This window comes from Callithrix jacchus, chromosome 2 (assembly GCF_049354715.1).
Source record: "Callithrix jacchus isolate 240 chromosome 2, calJac240_pri, whole genome shotgun sequence".
Taxonomy (NCBI): Eukaryota; Metazoa; Chordata; class Mammalia; order Primates; family Cebidae; genus Callithrix; species Callithrix jacchus.
In genome coordinates, this window is record NC_133503.1 from 147,110,449 (window position 1) to 147,130,561 (window position 20,113).

Genomic DNA, 20,113 nt, shown 5'->3' on the forward strand with positions numbered 1-20,113 from the left:
TTACTAGTTTTTACAGAAAGTCAGTGGTTAACTTAAGGGCATTCTTTTTTTACAAAAGCCTGTGATGCAGATCAGCAAAAGGTCATGTAAAGATCTATACAATAATAGGGAATGAAAGGAAATTTCAATACATCTTCTCTAAACAGAATAAACATTTCAACTTAAATAAGGTTTACAGGTCACATGTTTTCCGTAAGTAAAACACTAAATCATCTGCTCTGCACTAAGACAAGCAACAATTACTTCAGATGAAAAGTTAACCTCAACTTCCTGTACTAGGAATAAAATGTATCTGTTTTAGGGTACACTTTGCACTAATTCTGTAACATGGGATAGATGGATAGATATACAGCTGGATGGACAAATGGACCAGAGTTATTTCTGAACCTACAGAAAATGATAATAAATGGTTCTTAATTTTTAGAAGCTACTTTTATAACTTACCATCTTTTTCCTCTTATCTTGTTCTGTGGGTGGTTCTTCATCTTCTGTAACTTTTGGTTCCTCAAGATGAGACATCAACATACAGCTATAATAATTTTTTAAAAAACATGTTTTAAATAAATAGTGTCTATAGACACTTAATAAGTCCTTAAAATCACTAAGAATATGAATAATTTTATGTACCAAAATGTGAGAAAAAGACTAGATAATTTAGATTTAAAATTTAACAAAATTTTTGAATTATGAAAAGATATCTCACTATACAAAGGGTCCCACTAAACATTTTAGAGCATTTTACTTGCACATTTAATATAATAATTATTTTTATTTGTTGAGATGGAGTTTTGCTCTTGTTGCCCAGGCTGGAGAGCAATGGTGCTATCCCAGCTTCCACCTCCCAAGTTGAAGTAATACTCTTGCCTCAGCCTCCTGAGTAGCTGGGATTACAGGCATGCGCCACCAGGCCCGGCTAATTTTGTATTTTTAGTAGAGGGTTTCTCCATGTTGGACAAGCTGGTCTTGAACTCCCAACCAAGTGTTGGGATTACTAAAGGCATGAGCCACCACATCCAGCTGATAGTAATTTATTTATAGGCAATTTCTGAAACAATGAAACATCAACTGACAAAGTAATGCATGTATACTCTTTACATATTATTAAAAAATGACACAAACTCTGAAAATACTTCTTTTCCCCTAATTTTCACATCTATAGAGTTTTATACATGTAGTAATTTAAACGTCACAAACATATTAATTATGTAACAATTTACCTTGTGTTCCAAATGACATTACTGTGCTATGAGAAACTTGTCCCTGAGAGCTTGTACTTTCTGGGTAGTTATAAATCATTTTATTTTTATTTTCTGCACCATGCTCTTTATCATTAGCAGAGATAAAAGAAACAGTTTCCTGTTCAGTCAACACTGGTTCCAGGGAGACCAGAAATGAACACTATGTAGTGAATCAAACTGATGGAACAAACCCCACTGTTTACTGATTTGTAACAGAAGAATTCAGTAATTTATCAGCATGATCACAGGTTCTTAACCAATTAACTGTGGCAAAGACAGTCTGGTTTCTCTTGTTTTGTAGCAAGTATAGGTGAAGGACAATTCCTGACTCAGCTGTGTAAATAGCTTTTAATACAGAATTAAAACACAGGTGCTGATACTAGAAAACTTGATCAGGCTTATTTTTGCAGTGAAATGAGGGTCCTTCATTTCTATTTCCTACCATTAACAAAAACAATGTTTGGGCTGGGTGTGGTGGCTCATGCCTGTAATCCCAGCATTTTGGGAGTCCCCACTGAGCAGATCACGAAGTCAAGAGATCAAGATCATCCTGGCCAACACATGGTGAAACCCTCATCTCCACTAAACAAACAAACAAACAAAATTAGCTGGGCGTGGTGGTGCACACCTGTAGTCCCAGCTACTCAGGAGGTCGAGGCAGGAGAATCGCTTGAACCCAGGAGGCGGAGGTTGCAGTGAGCCAAGACTGCACCACTGCACTCCAAATTGGTGGCAGAGCCAGGAGGGGGGTGGGGGAGGGGAGTTTGGAGTGACTGCCTCTGATCCAGTCAGTGCCTACTGGTGTGATCAAAGAATAAAAACCTTAGGCTAGAAATAAGAAGTCCCTGAAAAACAGAAGAACTCAATTCCTAACTTGCATCGACCTCTTGGGGCTGCAATGCTTTTGTCTGCCATGACATAAGAGAGTATGGTGTTAGTAGCTGGCCAGTGGACTCCATCCAACACAAAGTGAACAATTGCATTAATCTATCAACCCAAAAGGTCTACATCCCAGTTTGTATTTTACAACTGAATAGTAATATGGGGTTCCTTTACACCAGCCAGTTTATGTCTGTTGCAGATTTAAATTCTAACTGCAAATATCATAGATCTGCATGAAAGCATGCTTTATTTTGCATCAAATTCTTCCACTGCATTCCAAAATCTGTTAACTTACTCATATAGTGAATGCTCTCTGTTTTGCCTTCCCTAAATTAAAAGATTTATCATATTAAGGCCAGGCATGGTGTCACACACCTGTAATCCCAGCACTTTGGGAGGCGGAGGTGAGCAGATCACTTGAGTTCAAGACCAGCCTGGGTAACATGGTGAAACCCTCTCTACTAAAAAAAAAATACAGTAACTAGCCAGGCGTAGTAGCAGGTGCCTGTAACCCCAGTTACTTGGCAGGCTGAGATGGAAGAATCGCTTGAACCTGGGAGGTGGAGGTTGCAGTGAGCTGAGACTGCACCACTGTACTCCAGACTGGGCGACAGAACGAGACTCCATCTCAAACAAACAAACAAAAAGGTATATTAATATTGGAGCATATTCTGGAGATGCATACATACATATTTTGTTTCTTTCACTGACCAAAAACTAGACAAAAAAACAGTATTTGAAAAGCCCAAAGCTAAAACTGTACTGCAGGAAAATTTTCAATTAAAAGTCAAATCTCATTTTGTTGACAAAGATTAAAGATAGACAATCATGCTTTACATAAAAGACATGTAAGAATGAACAGATTTCTAATAAACTACAATGGGTAGACTGTGCATGCATTAATAGTTATACTAAAAACAGTAAACATAACAGTTTAAAATAGGAATGACTACATGAATATAAGTGGCCACTCCTCCATTCTAAACTCATGGCAGAAATCACCAAATAGATCCAGGCACTCCAGTCCGCTAAATAAAAATCCTTCTCAAGAAGAAACTCAACCAGCTAAACAGAACCAACAGGTGTTAGCATGAAAAAATAAAGGCTTTTAAGTCATTTCTGGGTTTAAAGATACCTGAAGTAATACCTTTCATTTAATCTATACAAACTCTGCCCTAAGTAGTTCAGCCATTTTACAGATGAGAAAAGGCTGAATTTACAAACATTAATTGGGCACTGATAAATAGTACTTTTCCTCAAAATTTTTGTAGTCTAAATGAACTTTTCTCTATTTCAGGGTATCAAAATTGGATGCTTTAAATTTGCCCTTATTCCAGTACCTGAACAGAGTAAGTCCATCTGTCTACTGAAAGCTTAGTTCCACTCTACCTGGAGCCCATCTGTGTGCACAGGAGGGATAGCTGGGGGCAAAGGCCAAGTACTGAAGTCACTTTCTTGATGTCCAATATCAGCGATTCTCAAACTTAAGCTTTCAACTCAACCACCTGAAGGGCTTTGTTAAAGCACAGCTTGTTGGGCCCCACTTCCGTAGTGTCTAATTCAGTAGATTTTGATGGAGCCTGAGAATCTGCATTTCTTACAAGTTCCTCTGTGATGCTTTCTCATTTCCTACGTAATGTTGATGCTGCTGTTGTTGAGGAAGTTGTTGGGGACACATATTTTGTTAACCACAGTCCTATGTTAGGCCAAGCCACCCAAAGTGCTTCCTACTCATATATTTTTATGTCTGGCTTCCAATAAATTGACTTTAATAATGATTTTTTTTTCACTACTATGTAACTGAGTTTCAGATAGGCTGATATAAAAAATGATTTATGGGCCAGGTGTAGTGGCTCATGACTGTAATCCCAGCACTTTGGGAGGCTGAGGTGAGCAGATTACTTGAGGTCAGGAGTTTGAGACCAGCCTGGTCAGATTGGTGAAACGCCATTTCTAATAAAAACACAAAAATTAGCCAGGCATGGTGGCACATGCCTGTAATCCCAGCTACTCGAGAGGGTGAGATGAAAGAATTGCTTGAACCTGGTAGGCAGAGGTTGCAATGAGCCGAGATCATGCCACTGCAAACCAAGCTGGAAGACTCCAGCTCAAAAAAAAACAATAAAAATAATAATTTACGGGTTGCTTCACATATGACAAAACAGACACTATTCAGTTGGTCTCTATAGTGGGCACTTTGCTTGCCTATTTAATCAGCCTCCTTCTCAACTGAGCCCTGAATCTGTCCAGTTATCCTCTTCTTCCATGCTACCACTGTTTCAGAAAAAGCTGATCCCAGCCCCAATGCCAGTGGTTCAATAAGCAGTCATGGAGATCCCATTCCCCTGGTCAACAATTACTTTCAGCAGGGGCATGTTTAAGGAATTCTGGCCAATCAGGCATAAGAAGACGTCTAATGCAATCATTTCCAGAAAAGGTTTGCTCTGATCTTTAAAAAGACATAAGGAAGAAGATTACTTATCTGTCACAGGCAATGCCATGAACCATAATGCCTAAAACTACTTTTTATTGATAAGGGATGGTAGCCTGCAGATGAGGTTAATGTGCTGAGGGGATGGGATAAAAAAACCTGGGGCTTTGATGACGTTGCTAAGGCCACAGTCAGCTAATCCTGCAGTCACTTACCTACTATCATAAGATTATCAGAAATAACTAATTCTTTATTGTTAAAACGGAAAGCCCTTTTACAGTCCCTTATATAAATACCTCATGAAAAATGCATTTCCGGGCTCAGGGCATGACACTCCAATGAGAATAAATATTATGAGTCTCTCTCTCTCCTGTGTTAAATTATATTTAGCCTAAAGTTTCCTTCTCACATGTTTTAAGTTCAACCTGAAAGTCTCTCTATACATAGTAAAGTGTAACCTAACTGGAAGTGTAAAGGGACTGTAACCTACTCTTGTACCAATCAGTTTCATAGGTGGCTGATTATTGAAACCACGTTCAAATAAGGCAAACACCGAGCTCTAACCAATCCAGCTGTTTCTGTACCATTTCCCTTTTCTGTACCTCACTTTCCCTTTTCTGCTCATAAATATTATCTTGACGAGGTGCAGCCCTAAAAGACACTGTGAACTGATTCCAGTTCTGGGGGCTGCCCAATCTGTGAACAATTACTTGCTTAATAAAACTCTTGTTAAATTGTTTCTTACTAAAACCCCTTCAATCCTGTGTTAATAGTTATCTGTTCTAATGAGCACGTGCTTTCTTATGAACTGTCTCCAATCCTCTTACGGTCACTAGACTGAATATAAGCAACTAAATACTGTATATTAGCAGTAAAGACAAAGTGCCATGAAGAAACAGGGAAAGATGCAATGATTCTTCCTATAAGTCTGGAATGCAATTTTAGGGGCAGATTGCTAAGGAGGATAAGGGTGAGGGCTTGATACACCAAGGAGCAGAAATATTATTAGTCAAGCCATGAGTATAAAAATGTATGGCACGTTTACAGAATGATGAAGAATCCAGGGAGGCAAGAGATAAAGCTGGTGACTGAGTCAGCACAAAATAGAGCCCCATTAACTTGATCCTGTAAAAAACTGGGTTTTTAATTTTAAGTGGGGCAGAATGGATGGCGGGGGGGGCAAGTTAAGAAAGAGAGACTTCCCAAGGAGGTCACTAGGATCTACACCAGTTAAGATAACATACAGATATCAGAATCCAGGAACCAATGTTTCTTCTAGTATTCTCTAATCCATTCTGAAGAGCCGTCTGGTGGGTCAATGTATTGAATGAAAGAAAAAACACCTTATAAAAGCCTAATTTTAACTTTTAGCATCCCAAGTTGTTCTACTGGTCTGAGACCACTCACCAGAATCTACTCTGCCAGTCTTCCTCCACAATAGACCAAAGTAACCTTTCTAAGCATAAATCTGATTACGTCCCTCCAGTGTGGAAAGCACTAGTGGACCTCCACTGACTACAGAATACAGAATAGTTTCAATTAAGACTATTTCCTTTAGACTTGGTATGTTTTGTACTTTCTAGCTATAAAAACCACAATTTATGAGTCCTTTTCTAATCAAATTTTAGTGGCTCTAGACATCTTAAAATGCTGGCTAAAATTTCTTTTTTTTTTTTTTTTTTTTAAGACAACGTCTTTGCTCTGTCACCCTGGAGTGAAGTGGTGCAATCAATCACAGCTCACTGCAGCCTTGACCTCTCAGGCTCAAGCAATCTTTCCACCTCCGTCTCTGAAGCAGCTGGGACTAAAGGCATGTGGCTGGCTTTAAAAATTTAAAGAATTTTTAAATTCTTTTTTTAGAGATTGGTCTCAAACTCCTGGGCTCAAGAGATCCTACTCTCTTGGCCTCCTAAAGTGGTGGGATTACAGGCGTGAGCCACTGCGCCTGGCTGCTAAATTCTTTCTTCCTTTTTACTTCCCAAAACTAGGCAAGGTATTGTCAGTTTCATTTCCCAATATTCCTTTCAACAAAAATATTATTATTTTTTATAGTAAAAGAGAAACACTCTAACCAGACAAGCAGAAATCAAAGAAGGCAAATCTCTAGCCTTGGGAATATATTTTCCTGGCTTAATAAAAACTCTAGTTAAAAAAATAAAAAGAAAACAACTAAACAAACCACAAACCCACCAACAAAACCCCCAAAAATAAACAGATTCATAAACTCTCAAAATGGAATTCTTCTTTCTTCTAAAAGAATTCATTTTCTGTACAACCCTGAAGAAATACTAGCATCAAGATTAGTAACAGGCAACTGTTGACTATCCAATTATCTTGGAAGATAAATGTTTCTAAGTTTAAAAAAGAAGGATCATTAGAAGGGAAAATAAAAACCCATTTCCATTTTCTCACACAAAACATTGTTTAAATTTAAAAATGCCTGTTTCAATATGTTATGAGGACAAATCAAGGTATAAAAATCACAGGCTACTAGGTATAAGCACGACTATGTTAAAAAATTATATATGCGTGTGTGTCATATGTCACCCAAACTACAAATACCTTTCAACCCTCTCTAGCCATACTTACCTATCCCCATTTCCTGATAATCCTTCCTCCAAAATCTATCTAAAATGCATCTCATCACTGCTCACCAAGGTAAGATTACTGTAACAGCTACTTGTATATGGTCTTCCCACCTCCACAGTAGTTAGTTAGGTTCTCCATTTTCACAGTGTCTATGAATCACCGTGTTTTCTGTTTGCAATGCAGATTCTACTGTGTGATCCCCCAAGATTCTGATATGAGTCTGCACTGAGGAAGCAAAATCTGCATTTCTAACATGCATTCCAGGTTGTTCCACTGGTCTGAGACCACTCTACCCCTTTGGTTGTCCTCCAGAATGTATCAAAGTGACATTTCTAAGTATAAAACTGATTATGTCTCTCCAGTGTAGAAATCACCAGTAGACCTCCATTGACTACAGAATACAGACCACAATTCTTTGTATTTCACAAAGGTTACTTCACTAGTTGGTTCCAATCCACTACAAATCCTTAGGAATTATTGTTTCCCTGGACTCCTTTCTCTCTTGCACCTGGTATTGCTCCACTGGTCCCTATCTACACTTCTAGGCTGTGGGCTCTTTCACGTCAGAGACTCAGTTGCTTCCTCACACTGCACAGTGCCTGCCATAAACAGTTTGAATAAAGAGATGATCTGTCAAAAAGGCTTTCTTAGTGTGATGGCTAATTTTGTGTCAACGTGACTGAGATACTGGGTGCCCAGCAATCTGCTTAAACATTACTCTCGGTGTATGGGTGAGGCTGTTTCTGGATGAGATTAGCATTTTAATATATAAACTGGGTAAAGCATTTTGTCCTCCCTGTGTGGGTGGGCCTCAGCCAATCCATTGAAAACCTGAATAGTACAAAAACTCTAACTAGATGAGGAAAAATTCATCCTCTGACTGCTTCAAGCTGTGACCCTATACTTCTTCCACCTTCAGAGCCAACTAGTTAAGTAAACTTTGTGAAATACAATTGTGGCTGTATTCTACACTCAATGGAGGCCCACTGGTGATTTCTACACTGGAGGAACTTCTGACTTATACCATAGGCTTTATGGGTCTCAAGCCTGCAGACTGTAGATTTTGGACTCCTCAGCCTCCATAATCATGTGAGTCCCATAATCATGTGAGCCAATTCCTTACAATCAATTTCTTTATATATTTTTTTGTCTCCTCTTGGTTCTGTTTCTCTGGAGAACCCTAATACACTACTGACGTAGGTGAAGGAAATAGAGTTTTCTTCCTTTTTTCCAATTCACTCAGTTAAGAGACTATAATAAGACTTCAATATAACCAGAAAGATTAATTTTTTTGAAAAAACTGTTTAAATAAACAGGAAGGGGAAGTTGAAGGCCAGGTTAGCTACGTAAGTATGTATTTTATGTTTCTCATGCAGACTTTTCTGAAAAGTTATGTAGTTAACTCATTTAAGTAACTTTTCAGAAAAGTCTATGTGAGAAATATAAAATACAAACTTACGTAGCTAACTTTATCCCTTATAGTCGCATAGCCTGTAATTTATAGAACTCTATGTAATTAATAGACTTACAAAGTAGGAAGATTTAATAGAGATCTAGTCTAACCACTCTTAGAAATAAGACTCAGAAAAGGTAGGTAATTTGTGTTCCTATGCAAAGTACCACCCCAGAGTAAAAAGAAATCACCAAACAATTCCGGGTAAAAAAGAAACCAGTGGTCAGATATATTCTAGCTAATAATCAATACAAAATGCCCAAGTCTAGGCCTTTGTAGCTGGGATCCTAAAACTGGTCTTCCTTACTTCCAACATTTTCCCCCTCCCAAACCATACCCTTTACTTCAAGGCTGAGCTTGGCATATTGAGATCCTGACTCATCTTGACTTTTCCACAAATTCGCAGTGTCACTGCACTTTTTTTTTTTTTTTTTTTTTGGTATTTTCAGTAGGGATTGGGGTTTCCCTACTAAACTCCCAGGAGTTTAGCCAGGCTGGTCTCAAACTCCTGACCTCAAACATTCTGCCTGCCTCAGTCTCCCAAAGTGTTGGGATTACAGGCGTGAGCCACTGCACCCACCCAACTTTTCAGAGCCATTATATCCTGATTGTTTATACTATGAGACTGCACTAGATAATTTCTAAATTTTCTAGTAACTTTCAGACTCTCACCTCTTCCAGTTAAAACATGTTATAATTTGTTCTACTTCCTACATCCTAACCCATATCCTTCCCTGAAGACTGTAACACAGAGTGCCTTTTTTCTTTCCCTGATTTACTATTAGAGCAAAATTGAGAACTGTACTGTTTGGGATGCCCTGCACAAAACAGATATAACTGTCTGTATTCATTACTAGTGTTTTAACTGTGCTATCAGCCATGTCTTCCCCTCAACTAAACTGTATACTCCAAAGAGGTCAAGGAACATCTGATTATATCCTAAATATTTCACACGTAGTTGTAAATTTTGTCACATATTATGTATACAGTTTACCATCATGTGCAGTTGATATGGTTTGGCTGTGTTCCCCCCCAAATCTCATCTTGAATTGTAGTTCCCATAATCCCCACGTGTCATGGGAGGGACCCAGTTAGAGGTAATTGAATCATGGGAGCGGTTATCCACATGTTGTTCTCGTGCTAGTGAGCTCTCACAAGATGAGATGGTTTGATAAGGGGCTTTTCCCTCTTTGCTCAGCATTTCTGCTTCCTGCCGCCATGTGAAAAAGGATGTGTTTGCTTCCCCTTCTGCCATGACTGTAGGTTTCCTAATTTAACTCACAGTTCCTCCCCAGCCCTGAGGAACTGTGAGTTAAATTAAACCCTTTTCCTTTATCAATTACCCAGTCTTAGGCAGTTCTTTATAGCAGCATGAGAATGCACTAATACAGTCATAAACCCTTACATTAACTTAAAAAAGAAAAAAAACATGCCTACATGCATGAATGCTTTCTTGTTTTTGGTTTGTAGTCTCAAACAATTTGATGTTTCCACTTCATATGAACTCCAGTGTTCTCAAAAGCTAAGTGACATGTCAGACAAATTTTGTTAACATATTTAATAAGATTCAACAACATATATCTGCTAACCATATTTGTCAATAAAATATGATTCAAGTGACCATCTTTTCTATTTGCTAGAGATGGCATTATAAAGAGGAAAGTTGAAAAGAAGTGCATGCTCAAAACATACTAGGAAGAAAACTTACATGCTAAAAAATATTTGAAATTGTAAAAACGTAATCATCAAACAGTGACTAAATCAAAGATACTCAATTCAGGTTGCTGCTGTAACATAATAAAGCTGATACCAAGATCAAACAATAAATATAAGCAAAATAACAAATAAAAACTTTTCCGTATAAAAGACAAATTACAAAACTTCCATACTGTGCAGATAAGAGTGATGGTAAATAAAAATCTTGCAGCATGTATTAATTATTCCCCAAATCCAATTCTGATTAATTAAATAATGCACCTACTCTTTATAAGTTCCTGTTTCAGGATCTTCCGTCATGACATCATGCAGGCCTTCCACTGAGATGTTTATAATCCCACAGAATTTATCTTGGATAACACTAGAATAAAAGAAGAGCAAAACAGGTTAACTGAAGTACTAGAACAGGTTAATTTTTCTCCCCCCTAAATATCCCCTTGAACAAGAAGAAAAATTTCAGTTCCGAAATACAAAAGAAACTTTCAAAATATATTCCTTAAAACAAAAATTTTAACTTTGCCTATAACATTATAAACTTCTTTTTTACTAGATTATTCATATGTTTAAATACTAGATGGGTAGATTAGATAGAAAAGGACTATTTTAATATTCTTCCATTTACTATAACAGTGTTACTTTTACAACTACAAAGACAAACATACAGAGTATTGACAAGTAAAAATTCCTGCTTTTCTAATGACAGTGTGAAGAATAAGGACATGCCATATTCTGGAAGAAAATATTTGTAAAACAAGTATCTGCTAATGGACTTGAATCAAGGATGTAAAAAGATCCCTGAAAACCCAGTAAGATGACAAATAATTTCAATTTAAAATAGGCATCAGATGCAGTGGTGCAAGCCTGCTGTAGTCCTAGCTACCTGGGAGGCTGAGGCAGGAGGATCTCTTGAGGCCAGGAGTTCAAGACTGCAGTGCACTATGATCACACTTGTGAACAGTCACTGCTCTCCAGCCTGGACAACACAGAGAGATCCGTCTCTTAAAAGAAACAAAACAAAAACACTTTTTAAAAAAAGGCAAAAACGTGAACAGACATTTCGCCAAAGATATACAGATGACATATGATTAGGCATTAGGGAAATTTGAATTAAATAACAATAAATTTTTTTTAAAAATTTATTTTTTTTGTATTTTTTTATAGATTTGGGGGTAAATCTATAAAAGTGCAGATTTTACAGACTTTTATAAAGTCTAAGGAGGAAAACAGGCAGGCAGTAACACAAATTTTTCAATTAATTTTTCAAAATAGTTATATAAGCTAAAACTAATGATGCAATACTTTTTAATAATAGCAATCCCAAGACAGAAATGAATCTGAACCTTAATCACCTTAGAATTTTCTCAGCTCTAACCAGACCATAATTATGCTATTTATATAACATATCTAATTAATATTTAAAGTCATTCTTGCATTATTATATTTTAAATACAGGGAGTAAGTCAAGTTTGGGTAATTTAAGAGACTAAACAAGTTTTTAGGCACTAAAACTCACAACCAAGTAAAATATTCCCTTAACTATATTTATCTGTTTATACCATTCAACAGGGTTAAGCAAAGAACAACAATTTATTAAAATAGTCAAAGGAAGAAATAAGCCCTGATTTATCAGCTTTTTTCCAGAATTTCTACAACAGTAGAGACTACAACAGTGGTAACATTAAAAAAATAGTTTTCCACTTTTCCCACCAGAGAAGGACGGGCTGACAATGGGAAGAACCCCTGAGCAAGGAACAAACTTAGCTGAAATCAGCTACAATTGGCAAGCAATAATGACTGAGAAGGTGGAAAGTCCATGCAGCTGCCAGCAGCTAGAGCCAAGACTGAAATCCAGAACCTTATACTGATCAAACACAGAGGGCAGTGCTCCAGGCTTGACCTCACCATGCTGAGAAACTGCTTTTCAGAGGGCTTCTACAGAGCCCACAGCTCATCTTTTGGAAGAAGTCATCTCTAGCTACTCTCAGTTTCTAGGCTTTGCAGGACTCCCTTCAGCCTAGAGCAATGCAGCTTCTGACCCTACAACTCCATGGACAGATGACATCCATTTTTGAAATCTAGAGGCCACACTTCAGTCTATCTCATGAGATAGCTCTGTTGGGTGTTTAACATTGGTCTCCCTTCAGGAAGACTTTGCTACTTTGCCTTCTGTGAGCATAGCCTCTTCTGGTCACTCTTGTTCTCTGGCATAGACTTCTTCTCTGGGGGGCCCTTCAGCATCATTACTGCCCAGGGGAGTACAAAGGACCACATAATGGAGTATGATTGTTGGTGAGAAGTCAAGATCAGTCCACATCTCAAAAAGAGATGGTAGCAGCCTGAAATGGTTTGGTGGCCAGGGGAATAAAGAGAAAGGGGCAGATTTGACAGATGTTTAATGGGTAAACATCACAGGATTTGGCAACTAATTGGCTATGGAAGATAAATGGGAGGAAAGAGTCTAGGACAACTGCTGGGTTTCATCTTGGGTGGGTGACTTAGGTTAGTGACTTCACTCAATACAATAGGAGATACAAAAAGAGCAAAGACATAAGAGAGAAGATGATGAAAGTGGTATCCTAGAAAATGAGAGAGTGACCAACACCAAAATCAAGCAATCAGATAAATCAGGTTCTAAGCTGAGGAAGGGGAGTGACAATTCTTTCAAAAAGCTTCTCCACGGAGGGAAACAGCAGCATAACAACCAGAGGGAGTGCAGGGTTGAAGGGTGTTTTTTGGCTGAGGGAAATGGACCAGTAGAGGTTGAACAGCTGAAAGTGCAGGTGACAAAGTGGTGGCTGAAGGAGCAATATCCTAAAGATGGGATGAAGTGGGATCATAACAGAGGCGGGGCTGAACAGAAAGGATATCTCCTTGCATGAGGCAGCAGGAGACAGATGGACACACTCCCTTGGAGGCTCATAGTGGAAAGCAGAAATTCCTGCGTTTTGAACTTTCCTCTCTCTGTGAATTAGAAGGTGAGGTTATGTATTAGGCGTGTGGGTGACTAAGCAGTTGGAGCCAAATGGTGAATGCTTATAGTAGAGGGTCCTGACCAAAGACAAAGATTGCTCAATGGCACTGAGGTCCAACTGCAATTGAATGCCCTAGATTTTCTAACAGCCCCAATCTGTATACTTCTATCATTTTTAGTTGCTGTATTTTATGCCCCAAGCAAATATTCATAGGAAGAAACTGAGTCAGGCAATTCAGGCTTGGAAGATTGCAAAGCTGGTAACGTTTGAAGATGAGGGGTTTAAAGAGCTGAGAGTATGAATGAGAAGTCTGCGTTGACCACAGGGCACCAGTTGGGTCAGGTAGAGAATGGGGTTAAAAGGGGGGGAAAAAAACAAAAGGAAGAAACTCTAACACCAAGTGCAATCAAGGTTTATGCCAGAAATGGCGGCTCACACCTATAATTCCACTTTGGGAGGCTGAGGTGGAAGAGTCACTTAAAGCCAGGAGTTCAAGAATAGCCTAGGCAAGAAAATGAGACCCTTATCTCTACAAAAAATAAGAAAATTATCTGGGGGCAGTGGTGCATGCCTATAGTCCCAGCTACTCAGTTCCAGCTGATATGAAGATGACTGCTTGAGCCCAGGAGTTCAAGGTTGCAGTGAACCATGATCATACCACTGCACTCCAGCCTGGGTGACAAAGCAAGACACTGTACATTTAAAAAAAAAAAAAAAAAAAAAAGGTTTAGTGGTAAAGAGTAAAAAAAACTGGAAAATATGAAGTTACAATAAGACAGGATATAAGCGTTTTGAGCATGGAATGTATGGATAAAGTGGAAGTGCATAGATTTGGAAAAAAAAATCCAAGTCTTGTAGGGCCAATTGTAAGGCCATGCTTGAAACCATTCAGGGTGGCAGAATTTGTGATGAAGACTGCAAAGCAGATTCGAGGTCTCAGTGACTCCTGCAAAATGATTGTGAGACTGGTAGAGAGCTGGTGACATAAACAGATGGCATGGACATTCTGACCCCTTCCAGACCTCATGGAAGTGGCAGAAAACTGGTCAGCATCAGAGCCTCAAATTGTGGCTTCACCAGTGACTTAACTACGTGGCCTTGGGCAAGTAATTTAACCTCTCTGTGCCTCACTTGCCTCATCAGTAACATGAGGACATAATAATACCCACAAGTAAAGTGCTTATAACGAGGCCTGCCACATGTACTAGAGCACTACTTAAATGTCAGCATCATCACTATTTCTCATTTGAACAATGATGGGTTAACAGTCATTCTCTAAGTCTCTTAAACTTTTTGGTCTTGGTATCCTTTTACACTCTTAAAAACTGCTGAAGATGCCAAAGAACTTTTTTAAAAATGTATTATATCTGTCAATATTTTTCAGATCAGAAACCTGAGAAAATACTCATATACTTAAAAATGTAATAAACTCATTACCACAGGGCACCAATTGGGTCAGGTAGAGAATGGGGTTAAAAGGGAAAAAAACAAAACAAAAATTTTTCCCCACACATATTTTCCAGGACACAGCCTGCAAATACTCTTGTCATTCGAATGGAAACATACCTTTTCTTCATGGTAATTCTCTGCATGGTCATGGAAAAGTATATTAATAAATCTAGCTCCTCTGAAAAATACTGGCAAGAAAATAAGCTAAAAAATCTCATAGTGGAAATTGACTAGCTTAAAGTAAAGGTTGAATGTTTTTTTTGCATTCAATAATGATCCTTATAAAGACTTTTATATACTAAACTATTTCTCTGATTATGTTTTCATTTTTGAGTACACACACACACACACACACACACACACACACACACACAGCAGCACCGCCCTCCCCCAACAAAACCATTATCTTCTAGACTATAAGAAATAACTAAAATGATCTGTATGTAATGGGATAAGAAGAAATTGCCATCCTATGTGATTTTGCTGTAAGAAACAATGCCCAGTGAAGACATATTAAGGTTCCATGAAAAGGAAATGATTAACAACTACTACAGAATTGTCTGGAAAAAATAAAAATAAAAAAATTTAAGCTAAAAAAAATGCTTGGTTTGAATAGTTATTTTAAAAGTCACTTGAAAGAATTTTTTTTCAAGTGATATAAAGGAATTTATCAGAGAATTGGTAATTAAGGAGCTACAGGTACGACTTCAACATTGTAGATATTGGAAAATGATGAAAATAAAGCTACACAATATATAATTACAAGGTAATCATGAACATGTGTGTGTGTGTGTGTGTGTATATATATGTATTTTTTTTTTTTTGAGATGGAGTTTCGCTCTTGTTACCCAGGCTGGAGTGCAATGGTGAGATCTCGGCTCACCGCAACCTCTGCCTCCTGGGTTCAGGCAGTTCTCCTGCCTCAGCCTCCTGAGTAGCTGGGATTACAGGCATGCGCCACCACGCCCAGCTAATTTTTGTATTTTTAGTAGAGACGGGGTTTCACCATGTTGACCAGGATGGTCTCGATCTCTTGACCTCATGATCCACCCTGCCTTGGTCTCCCAAAGCGCTGGGATTACAGGTGTGAGCCACCGCGCCCGGCATGAACGTATATTTTAAGAACAAATCAAAAGGCCAACTCTGTTAATGTTACTGAAGTTATATGAAAAGGTAATTGTATCGTGGGATTAAATTCCCGGAAAAGTCTTGTACACCACACAGCTCAGATCAAAATGAAGACAAAATGCTCTGGAAAATAAAATGGGGATTTTGACTGATAAGGATGAAGACACCAATGTCAAAGTTTTCAAGAAACATTTGAATAAAATTGTATCATGAAATGAAAAAAAAATCTCTAAAGCAAAATTTCACATTTAAATACACATATGTGTAATTAACAAATTCATATAAATAGATATTTGACTATTTTGTTACAGCTTTAGAATAATAATGTATTCCAGTTGCCCAAAAATCTTTATACTCGATGACCTTTCTCTGAGCTCCAGAGCCTGAAGTCCACCAGCATCCTTCTCATCCACTCTTGGCACTCTCACAATCATCTCAAACTTAAGAAATCCAACACAAAACTTAAAGAGTGCCTCCCCAACAAAAACAAGAAAACCAAAAACAAAAAAGAAAATCAAAACCAGGCTCTCTTCCTGTTTTCCTTAACTGAATAAAAAGCATCTCTATCAACCCAGTGACTCATGCTAGAAACCAGGGACTCAGTTTACCTTTATTCTCATTTACCCTTCCAATTTACCCTTCTCATTTACTCAGTTCATCACCCAATTATGTCAAGTTTATCTCTGAAATTTTTCTTGTTTCTCCTCCTCTATAATCCTACTATTACCACTTTGCAACAAGCCAATTCTGTCTCGAGTTTAGAGTTTAAACTACTGCCTACCTTCCCAAACAAGGAAACTTCTACTCTTGACTTCCTCTAATCCATTCTCTATATAGCAGACTAGAATGCGTGTACAAAATCACGTATCTTTTCCTTGCTTTAAAGTAAAAGTTTACACCTTTCAGTAACTTTTCATTACACTTAAAAATCCAAACCCTTAATCCTAGTTTACTCAGCCCTGTATGGCCCAGTTCCTGCCCAGTGCTCTGACCTATCTAGCTTCATCAGCTCTCTTTAACACTTTCTAGTTTCTGGGCTTTCATAGGGCCTTTCCATCTGCTAAGAATTGTATGATCTGGATTTACCTAGTCAGTAGTGTTTATACTAAGGCTATAACTACTACAACACTGAAGGTATATCATGGAAAATATATGACAAAAAGCAATAAGGTTGCCAAAAGCCAAAGACTTAAACTAACAACAGGCCAGGGTTTATGTGCATGTACTGAAAATTCCACGGACATGGGAAGAAATGGAGACAAAAGAAAACCAGAAGACAATGTATAAATGTAAGGTCTCCATATTATTCAGGATAAGAAAACTACTTTCTACTAAATTATAAATATGTCCTCTATTACACGATGTCTCAGAATTGAGTCAGAAGCAATAAAACAAGGCACATCTGGGCCAGCAGGAGGTATTCTATACATTCTTCTCTCTCATACTGCTTTCTCCAACATTTCTCTTTTAACCCACCAGGCTTCCCACATTAAAAGTGTGCAGCTACACAAGCTTACTATCTTCAGCAAAGGGATGACCAGTGGTAGAGGGTGCTTAAAAGGGTTCATATAGGTAAGTCCAGTACAAGAAAAGTCAAATATAAATTTTAATAAGAAATGAGTAGGTCTAAATAAAGTCTAATAGTAAACAGAACAGCCAGTTTTGCTTCACCTAACCCACTCTCCTTCCTCTTAACGGAGCACATCGTACTTTAAGTTCAAATACACATTTTTCTAGTTTGGAGATTATTAGTAACAGAGGACCAGTAAAGGAGTTGGAGCTGTATTAAAAAAAAAAAAACAAAACCAGGTCTCAACAGAAAAGGTTCCTGTGAGACCAACCTGGTAGGAAGACCTGCCATTAAAGCTGTTTGTCAGAAGCTTGAAAGATTCCCTGTGCTTTCTTCGACTTATTTTTTTTTTTTTTTTAAACACCATGTAAGAACAAATACAGGAGATTTTACTGTTTTTTGTTGCTGTACAGCTAAGCTAATTGAGTAAAAATGTCCTAATTACTTGTTGGTCCTCCTTCACCTCAATGTTTAAAACTTAAATGTTTATATAATGCCTAGAGGCTCAAGAAATGTCCACATATGTATTACATCTGAATGTTCTATTTCTTGACCTCAGGAGTAGTTGTGCGTCTACTTCTGTATGTGATGTATTTATCAATAACAGTTTTAAAAATGTTTATAAGGGAAATATTTGTCATGCATTAACACTGATACAGGTGAGAGCTGGATAAACTCTACTATTACTCTATTACAAAACATACAAAGCAATAGAAAAGACAGCAAAAATCTGTCCAACGGTTACTCAAAATACCTAGAAGGCCATGAGGCAGAGTAGATCAACAAAGCAACACTGGTTTTCTAGTTGAGTCTAAATCAATTAGAAGTTATATTTTCAAAAAGCAAAAATTTTGATAGGTTTTCTGAATTGCCTTCTTTGAATTTAGGAATTTTGTTTTAGGATAAAAATACTTGTTATATAAATTTTTCTGAACTTCACACAGGCAGCTGTGTTGCTTGTGAACATCTTTAAGAGGATATGATTTAGGTGATAAGAAGCGGGGCATGGTGAAGTTTTCAGCTTACCTTACGTATTTCTGCACTGTTTAAATTTTTTTTCAATGAACATGTACTTTTAGTAATTAAAGAAAAAAACATAATTAGAGTTGTAAGAGTTGGGAGGATATAAAAGAAAAGGTATAAAATGTCTCTCAAGGTGAACAACAAGATCACTCTTCCATAACAAAACAAATTACTTAGGAAAAGTAACATTCATTTAAAATATATTCACATTTTCTGCTGAAATTATAATCCCAGAAAAAGTATTAAGCTAAGCAGGGAAAAGCCAACCATTGTTTGAAAAGTCTTTGGAGTTGGTGGGGCTTTACTTTATTTATGCAATTTCTAATATCTTAAAACTACTCTTCAGCTCCTTTCTGATTTTCTCTCAAATACATTAACATAGTGGTTCTCAACGTGCGGTCCCAGACCAACAGCATCAGCACACTTGTGAAACTGAAAACTCACAGGCTCTATTCCAGATCTACTGAATCAAGAACTCTGGCTTGGATATTCATTTGCAGAAGAATGAAACTGGATTACTTCTCACTGTATACAAAAATCAAGTCAAGATGGATTAAAGACTTAAACATAAGATATGAAACTATAAAGCAACTGGAAGAAAACACAAGGAAAATACTTCCAGACACTGGTCTAGGCAAAGATTTTATAGCTAAGCCCCTAAAAGCACAGGCAATAAAAACAAAAATAGCCTTCAGAAGGACTATTTTAAAAGAATATGCTTCTGTGTGGCAAAGGAAACAAGAGTGAACAGAAAACACACTGAATGAGAGAAAACATCTGCAAACTATTCATCTAACAAGGGACTACTATCCAGAATATACAAGGAGCTCAAACAACTCAACTGCAAACAAGTAAACAAAAAACTCACAAAATAATCCCATTAAAAAGTAGGCAAAAGACATGAATAGACATTTCTCAAAAGACATACAAATGGCGCAGAGGTATATGAAAAACGTTCAACATCACTAATCACTAATCGCGTTTGAAATGAAAATGAAAACCACAGTGAGATACCATCTTAGCACAGTCAGAATGGCTATTACTAAAAAGACAAAAAATGACAGCTACTGGTGAAGATGCAGAGAAAGGGGAACTCTTATATTCTGTTGGTGGGAATATAAATTAGTACAGGGATTTCTCAAAAAACTAAAATTAGAACTATCATCTGACCCAGCAATCCCACTACTGGGCATTTATCCAAAGGAAAAGAAACCAGTACAGATACGTGCACTCCCATGTTTATTACAGCACTATTCACAATAGCAAAGATCAGGAATCAACCTAAGTGCTCATCAACTGACAAATGGATAAAGAAAACTGTGGTGTACGTACACAGTGGACTATTACTAGGCCATAAAAAAGAAAGAAGTACTGTCATTTGCAGCAACAAAGATGGAACTAGAGGTCATTATGTTAAGTGAAATAAGCCAGGCACAAAAAGACAACTATGACATGTTCTTACTCATATTTGGGAGCTAACAAAAAGTTGATCTCATAAAGGTAGAGAACAGAATGATAGATACTAGAGGCTAGGAAGGTTGGTTGTGTATGCAGAGAAGGAGATGAAAAGAGGTTGGCTAATGGGTACAAAAATATAGTTAGATAAAAGGAATAAGTTCTAATGTTCAATAGCAAAGTAGAATAGCTATAGTTAACAATATA

General features: G+C 37.5%; 1 protein-coding gene across 7 annotated transcripts in view; it reads right to left on the minus strand.

Moving 5' to 3' along the window:
* Positions 1-20,113, minus strand: part of IPO11 (importin 11) — a 221,033-nt gene that overhangs the window by 26,596 nt on the left and 174,324 nt on the right. For 4 of the 7 annotated variants that reach the window (XM_002744924.5, XM_078365459.1, XM_008992009.5 and 1 more), the window contains 2 exons: positions 10,575-10,670; positions 445-529 (listed from right to left, as the gene is read on the minus strand). In XM_002744924.5, the coding sequence (XP_002744970.1) occupies positions 445-529; positions 10,575-10,670 (181 nt within the window). Of the gene's footprint in view, positions 1-444; positions 530-10,574; positions 10,671-11,189; positions 11,308-20,113 lie in introns of all 7 variants that reach the window. The other 3 variants (XM_078365462.1, XM_078365461.1, XR_013532297.1) reach the window with 2 other exon arrangements.